The sequence below is a fragment of the Haemaphysalis longicornis genome, unplaced genomic scaffold, assembly GCF_048455015.1.
Source record: "Haemaphysalis longicornis isolate Haplotype H1 unplaced genomic scaffold, Haemaphysalis longicornis Haplotype H1 scaffold_1, whole genome shotgun sequence".
Classification (NCBI taxonomy): domain Eukaryota; kingdom Metazoa; phylum Arthropoda; class Arachnida; order Ixodida; family Ixodidae; genus Haemaphysalis; species Haemaphysalis longicornis.
Genome location: NW_027526203.1, coordinates 422,719,328 through 422,726,611, shown reverse-complemented (window position 1 = coordinate 422,726,611; position 7,284 = coordinate 422,719,328). Strand labels below are relative to the sequence as shown.

At 44.9% G+C, this 7,284-nt stretch overlaps 1 protein-coding gene across 2 annotated transcripts; it reads left to right on the top strand.

Annotated features, from left to right (window-relative positions):
• Positions 1-17: 17 nt before the first annotated feature.
• On the top strand, positions 18-4,791 carry LOC144155659 (AN1-type zinc finger protein 1-like). Of its 2 annotated transcripts, none has more exons than XM_077687244.1 (7): positions 18-346; positions 903-945; positions 993-1,059; positions 1,140-1,365; positions 2,613-2,806; positions 2,881-2,961; positions 3,054-4,791. In XM_077687244.1, exons 1-7 carry the CDS (start codon positions 289-291, stop codon positions 3,219-3,221), a joined length of 837 nt encoding a protein of 278 aa, XP_077543370.1. In that variant the 5' UTR covers positions 18-288; the 3' UTR covers positions 3,222-4,791. The 2 variants fall into 2 exon arrangements, with proteins under 2 accessions (XP_077543370.1, XP_077543371.1); XM_077687245.1 differs by having other exon boundaries at positions 27-346; positions 1,014-1,059.
• The last annotated feature ends 2,493 nt before the right edge of the window (positions 4,792-7,284 follow it).

Sequence of the window (7,284 nt, the reverse complement as noted above, 5' to 3'; positions counted from 1 at the left end):
ATGCCCGCATCTGTTACGCAAAACCTATTGTGCCATGTCATGTACGAAGCCATGACAGCGTCAAGCCAGAACCGGTAAAAATTTCGTCGACTGCGATGGTAGTCATCGAGTGATTCGGCCGTTCCGCAGTGAACTGGCGAACTTTTTGACAGGGCACAGTTTGCCTAATTCTGGTGAATTTATTTGTGGTAGATGAAACGACGCATATAGGCAACAGAACTTTCATACAGCAGCGGCCTGGGTGCACCTAGAGCCACTAAATAACTCTAGGTGCACCATTTGAGGACCATGGCTGAGCTACCGCAGCTGGGTAAACATTGTCACGTGGAGTCATGCAATCGCTTAGGTGAGTAAATCATGCCGTTATTAAAACGTCCCCCCCCCTCTCCCAAAAAAGAAGCGCAACGTAAGTGCATCCATTGATTCGCGCATGTGAGCTGCAAAAAAAAAAAAAAAAAAAAGTAATGTTGATTTTTCGCACTCTGATCGGACCCTGTGTGTTAGCTGTGTGTCAAGCTAAGGCACTCAAGCGGACGGTTCGTTGTCTTGCTTGACTATTCTATGACTTTATACACGCGTATGCATGCTTAAAGTACGTAAAAAAACAATTTCTTTGCAGAAACTCCAAATGGTCCAATTTAATCCGTTTCCCTCCATAGCAAAGATGCTGCTAGCTTTGGCGCGTAAAACTCCAATTTGAGGCATTCTGGCGGAAAACAGCGTAAGGCGGAAGCAAGGCAGAAGCACGAGCCAGTCTTTCTTCCCAGTCTTTGCGCTGTTCAAACCTTGGTTACACCCAGTGTTAACTTTCTCGCATAATAAACTCGCTGCCAGAATTTTGAATTGTACAATGATCTCACTAATAATGATGATTCTGGATGGTCTTCTGAACTGGTTTGCAGATTTTTTGCCTTTCGAGTGTGCACACTGCAAAAACATATTTTGGTAAGTTCTGCGAAGTACGCGCTGCTATAATAAATTTGCTTATATAGTGTCGCACCTTTTTTTCACAGCAGTGACCATCGAACTTCCGAGGCGCACGTGTGTGATCAAGTGCAGGTATGCTCCGTGTAGACTTTGCCACCGCAGTGTGCCCACAACGCAAACGATGCACTTAATCCTGGCAATTTTCTTCCCAGAGCCATGTGTTGACTGACAAGGAGGCCAAGTGCAGCAGGACTGGGACCCTTTTCTGCTGTACTTTTAGTGACTGCGTGCAAAAGGAGCTGACGCCTATAGTCTGTGCGCTCTGTAAGGCCAACTACTGTGTCCGGCACCGCCATGCTCAAGACCATCAATGCCGATGTCTGCCATCGCAGTCGGACCACATGCCCCTCACTACCAAGGTTGTCCAGAAAATACTAGGTAGGTCTAAGAGTCCACGCTTTTCAACTTTCTACTGCATGCTCTGTTTGTGGGAACCGTGGCTCGGAGCACCCATTTTTATTACGTTAGTTCATCAGAGGTGAAAGCACCTAGTCCTGGGTTTGCCTTTAGAAGCCAAGCTGCTGTATTTTGAGCGCTGAAGTCAGAGGCAGTGTACAGTGTTAAAGGGAACCGCTGAGCGTGCGGCCACTGCGCTCCGTGTAGCACCGGCGCCGAGGAGTGACAAGAATTGGAGACAACCAGCACATGTGCGCTGACCGCACGAGGTGGAAAGCCAACGTTGGCGGGAGTGGCCGCGTGTCATCTGCTATGGCGCGCCACCATGCTGCTCGGCTTGCAAGGGCTGGGAAATTTCACAATCAAAGAATAAAATAAAGGAAATACACTTTCTCTTCTCGCTAGAAAGTAAGAGTACCTTCTTACAGTTGTATGCATGGTGCTCAAATAAGTTAGCTCACTTTTGGTCCGCTCCCAGTCGAGCATGATATTTTTATGCCTTGCCCTCTTGGTCACACTAGTAGTTGGGGCATATTTCCAAGGTGCAAATACAGGAAATATGTTTCAGAAATGTGCCCAAAACAAAGGACCTTGTATATATTTTAAGGTTGTGTGAATGATTGAGGTTTCAGGTATGAACAAATGGTTTTTATTTGATTCTTTGATTATTGGAATGTTTCATTACCGTATTTGCACACCCTCATTGTGCATGAACAGACACCGTCATCGCGCAGGTGCAGAGATTACCTGTGTCTGCATTGTCTTTTTAAGTGCCCCGTAAAGAGCCTTGCAGCATTTTTGGGTGATGGGGGGAAGTAAGTATAAAAATAGCAAGCACCTGCCATTGACATTGAGCCGATTTGTTGCGGTGAGTTTGTTTGTTGTAGAAAATGTCCAGCTGTTTTTCCAGCTATTCCCTTGCCAACAATTTGGCAAGCACCATGTGTGGTTTCTCTGCATTGCCACTGGGGTCTTCAATTTTTTTCTCTGTCTTGTCTCTCTACCCAGTACACTCCTTTTTTTTTATTTTTTATTCACCTGTTTTGCTGTGTGCAACTGGATTTCATACTTCTTTTTTTTACGTTAGTGCTGCACTAGAGACTTGCACTTGTGATTGAAAAATTGTTGACAGACACAATGAGTGAGCTCAGTACAGGTCTCTGGGAGGGGGCTCTGCAAAAGGAGCTTACAACAACAACACTGTCTCTCCTCTTTTCACCTTCTGTCAGAGTCAAAGAAGCCTGCGGAAAGACCTGTGTCAAGCAAAGCCAGCATATCCCCAACTGCACAGAAGGTGAAACTGATGAAAATGAAGATGCATGCGGCAGGCGAGAAAAACGTTCCTCTCACCGACAGGGTGTACTTTGAGGTCTTCTTCCCCAAGGGCCACAAGGTCCGCTCAAAGCCGTACCATTTTTCCAAGGTAAAGCTCCCTAGTCTTCGCACTTTCACTGTCCAGGTGCACAAAAATGTTGGTTCACGTTTGTTGATCCACAGTTGTGGACAGTTGGGAGAGCGATTGACAGCACTGCCATCATAGAGAAGCTTCCGAACCAGAACAACAGACTTACTGAGAAGGTAGGCTACCCTCATTTTGGGCCCAAATGCTGCGATTTAAAATGTTTTCACTGCCAAGTTGTATTACCTACCTTCCATTTTCGTTTCCCCAGAAACTGCTCTTCTTCCATGCAAGCACTTTGAAGGCCCTCCACTTGAGCGATAGCTTCGAGACACTGCTGAACTCCAAGCTCCTAAATGAAGCAGAAGCTCTAGTCCTTGAATATGTGCCTCCAAGCTGCGATGCATTAGCAGAAGACTATCATTATGAAGAGATTTGAGCTTTTATATTTGTGGTAATGGACTACACAATTTTGAAGTGTAACAAGGTCTAGCATGATGCACTCGATCAAGCCGGGCCCTGCCGAAGGTGCCTGCTGCTGCCGCTCTTGACGTGCGGATAAGCAGTCTTTAAAATTGTTGATAATTGTAACTTGCTGCTTGTCACTTCCTCACCTGTATCAGTCACTTACACGCAAATAAACGTACTGCACACAGCGAGGTTCCCCCCTCCCACCCTGCTTAGGGAGTCAGGAAAATGCATACTCAGACACGTTCTCATTGCATCCACTGGGACAGTGCACATCGCTCAAAGAGTTGGAAATAAATTTGAGGCTCCTACATTTAAAGGTGGCAGCATTTAATTTTTTAGCTTGTTAGTTAACGAGGAACACAACAATTTTCATACGAAATTTGATAGCCGCCTTCATTTTTTTACACACATGCATACGTGGTCCATCTTTGAAATCAGCGTGACCATGTTTGAAGCCTCCTCTATAGCTCACAACGCGACTACGTGACAGGTAGTTTATTGATTGATTGTGGGGCTTAATGCACCGAAGCTACTCATGGGCTATGAGGGGTGCCGTAGTGGAGGGCTCCAAATTCATTTTGACCACCCGGGGATCTTTAGCATGCACCAAAATCTTGACACATGGGTATTTTTGCTTTTAGCCTCCATCAGAAAAGCACCACCGTGGCAGAGATTGAACCCATGTCCTTGGACTTATCAATACAATGCCTTAGCAACTGAACCACTGCGGTGGGTTGACAGGTCATAGTTAGGCCTAATGTCGCACTTTGAAGTCGAACATCATCAACCAGTGCCCACAGTTCGATGTAAAATGAGTATGACGTTGCTTGGCATGTGGTAGGCTCAGCTTGAAGTTTGCATAACGTTAGGTCGAACGTCACACTTTGAGGTCTCACATCATCAAACTGTACTCGTTGGAAAAAGTAGTCACTTTACTCGATGTACTTCAAGCTGCGGGTACCGATGGACATCAAAGACTTTAGCGAAACGTTAAACCGGAGCTTGGGCACATACCCGACAGTTGCTGCGGTTAATCAGAGTGATACATACCCACTGGGTTGCACGCACTTGCAGTAGAGTTTTGGATAATGCTTATAAACAGGAATGTATGCTGCTGCAGCGCACATTGTTGCGGACACTGCTGGGGCATGCACCAAGCAATCATTGAATCAATCCCCGAATAGCTTACAGCGCAAACACCTGGAGGCCCTACCACAAGAAATCTGTGGCCATACTTCGAATCTAGCAAAGTGTTACACAAACAGAGTAGCACAGACCCACGTCGGAGTATAGGACAATGCTTTATCAGCAGGAATGCATGCCGATTTCACAGGATATTCTGCGGTTGGCACTGCCAAACTGTCTAATCAAAGCAAAACGTTGACACTTTTGCGTACCCTGCATTCATGAAGTGACACATTATTATGGCATTCTTGTGTGTGTTTGAATGGCAAATAAAATGAAAACACCACCAGTTAGGCAAGAGTTATCATGCCACAGTCACCATGTGCTTTAGAATAAACTTTTGTGCAAGTTTCCATTGTTTCATGCCTGAGATAAAAATTATCATCTTTCTGCTGTAAAGCAAGCTGCTCTTACCTATCCCAACTACAATGAGCTCTCTGTGTCGGTTTGTGGTGTGTATCAAAGAGATAGTAAGTTAGTATGACTTCATTTTTCGTTCAGCAGACAACACAGGGCTCCCGTCGCCTTCTCGTTTGTCCCCATCTAAGTTGCGCTGTTGAACCAAAAATGAAACATAATGTGTAGTCCATGTGTAGGCCCATGTGGAAATGCCGGCACCCTCCTTGCATGTTGCTTTCTAGGTTTGCACTGTTGCACAGTGGGAATTAAACGAGAAATTCATTGCCCACAAGCGCTGGCAGTAACAATGCAATGGCCCAGTTCCTGTGTTGAGCTTATGCACACGCTGCTGATCCCATCACGTCAACTCCCGCTGCAAGTGTGAACATTAAAACTAGGTACGGACTGAAGCTGAAGCAAAGATTTGTCGTGTTGTGCTAGAAAGCATCATGCAGGATTAATTCCATTGCCAAGACGAGCAATCCTGGGGTTTACTGTTATGACTGTCCACTTTTACGTTCAATTGTGTTGAGGTAATTTTCTGTAAGAGACGTGGGAATTCGCTTGATTGATTGTGGGGTTTAACGCGCCGACGCAACGCAGGCGATGAGGTGCACCGTAGTGGAGGGCTCCGGGGTTAATTTTGACCACCTGGGGATCTTTAGCATGTGCCGAAATCTCGTACACACGGGCGTTTTTGTTTTTCGCCTCCATCAGAAAAGTGGCCACGGCGGCTGGGAATCCGCCACGACCCGCCACGGCGGCCACTGAGCCACCGTGACCGTGGCAGGTCGTGTGAATTCGATCTGGACTAGTCCTGATGTTTACTATACTAGGCGGTTATGTTGACCTGGGTTGCTGCTGCAAGGAGCTACCATTTCAGGTTTTTATGAGTAATTGCTTACATGCAGACTGTGCCATTGGTATTAGTATTGGGGTTCCCCAAATGAAAAGCTCTTGGGGGGGGATTTTCCACGAAATGTTGCACACATTTTTGAGATTACTGGAATTATTACTAGGAATGTGGATGCAAATATTTGAGTTAAGACCACAAATACCTATAGTCAAATTGAGAATATTCAAATTCACAAAAAAACTCTAAACATTGAATGACTAAGGTCTTTTTTTTTTTTTCAAATTTTGTTAAAGTCTAGTACTTCTCTTACTCTTTGCCACAGGTCTGCGAGCTTGATCTGTTCACCATATCTAGAGCTGTTTCATTATTTTTTGTTTAACTTAACTTCGCAGCCAATGCAACCTTGCAGTAGATATTATTTACCCATGCAGAAAGAAAGCAGCTACATGCTCTAATGCTTCCAGGTCAAGCAGCCAGTTATTTTTCACAAGGTTTACTACCTTGGGTTGGGATGAAGGTTGTGCACAGGCTCTAGTTTATTGCTTATTAAAATTTTATCAATGTTCCTCTGTTTCATTACTTTACTTTTCAACTGTTCAAAAAAGAAAGCAAGGAAAGGCAAACATTTACAGGATAAAACTATCAATTGAGAATAAGAAAGGGCAAAATTGTATCTGAACAGTTATGTACAATACACTGCAAAACCCTTATCAGCAGTCGGAGCATCCTGTACTTGACATCCGAGACTTTATTTTTTAAAAAAGTTCATCACTTGAAAAAGCAGCAGCAGCGGTTCTTTTTTCTAGACTGTGTTGCGAATAGTACTTAAAGAAAAATCTAATGGGAGGGGTAATTGTGTGAAAGAGGGCTAAAATTATGGAAATAGCGGAGGTGCTCTAAAAAGCATTTCACAAGAAATTTTGCAATCGAGTTGAACACCGGGGCACCGTATGCGGGTATCGTCTCGTACATAGAAATTTCAAGAGATTTGCGAGCAATATGTCTCAGGTTATATCAGGGACATGTAAAAAGAAGTTGGGCTCGGTAGTATACACAGCAATAGCTGTCTGCTGTCAAGTTTTCGTACATTTTACAAGTTGCTTGGACAATCACATTGTCAATGCTGCTCTGACCTTTGCTCAGGCCAGACGACCTCTGTGACAGGTAGACACTTCTGTCAGTTCAGTGCCAGTCTAAGCGTTGCAGTACCGTCTTCACGAACTTACCAATGCAGCCGAGATGTGCAACAGGCCAATATGAATCAATATGTGTGGGAAACATTGCCAGGTATCAAAAATAGCATGATGCAGGCACGTTTTCCTCTGGCTCATTAAGCCGGTCTGCCGAGAGTTGAACACACTCAGAAGCCACCGCCTTATGACAAAATCTTATAGCTTATTCCACCTGGGCCTTGCAGAGGAAACTTCCTGAACTGATGCCAGAGCAGCCTCAGGCCTTTCCATGGACAACGGCTTGTCCATGTAAGCCATGCTTAGTGACCAAGGGTGGGAACTTGGGCAAAGAAGGTTGCAGCTACATACAAAGCCTTTCGTCTTTATTTTCCGAAAATTGAAGCTGCCCTCCAACTGCT

Coding starts and splice junctions, on each gene's coding strand:
- LOC144155659 (XM_077687244.1), top strand. CDS start 289: ATGGCTGAGCTACCGCAGCTGGGTAAACATTGTCACGTGGAGTCATGC. Junction 946..992: donor CACTGCAAAAACATATTTTG/GTAAGTTCTGCG, acceptor TTGCTTATATAG/TGTCGCACCTTTTTTTCACA. Junction 2,962..3,053: donor ACAACAGACTTACTGAGAAG/GTAGGCTACCCT, acceptor TCGTTTCCCCAG/AAACTGCTCTTCTTCCATGC.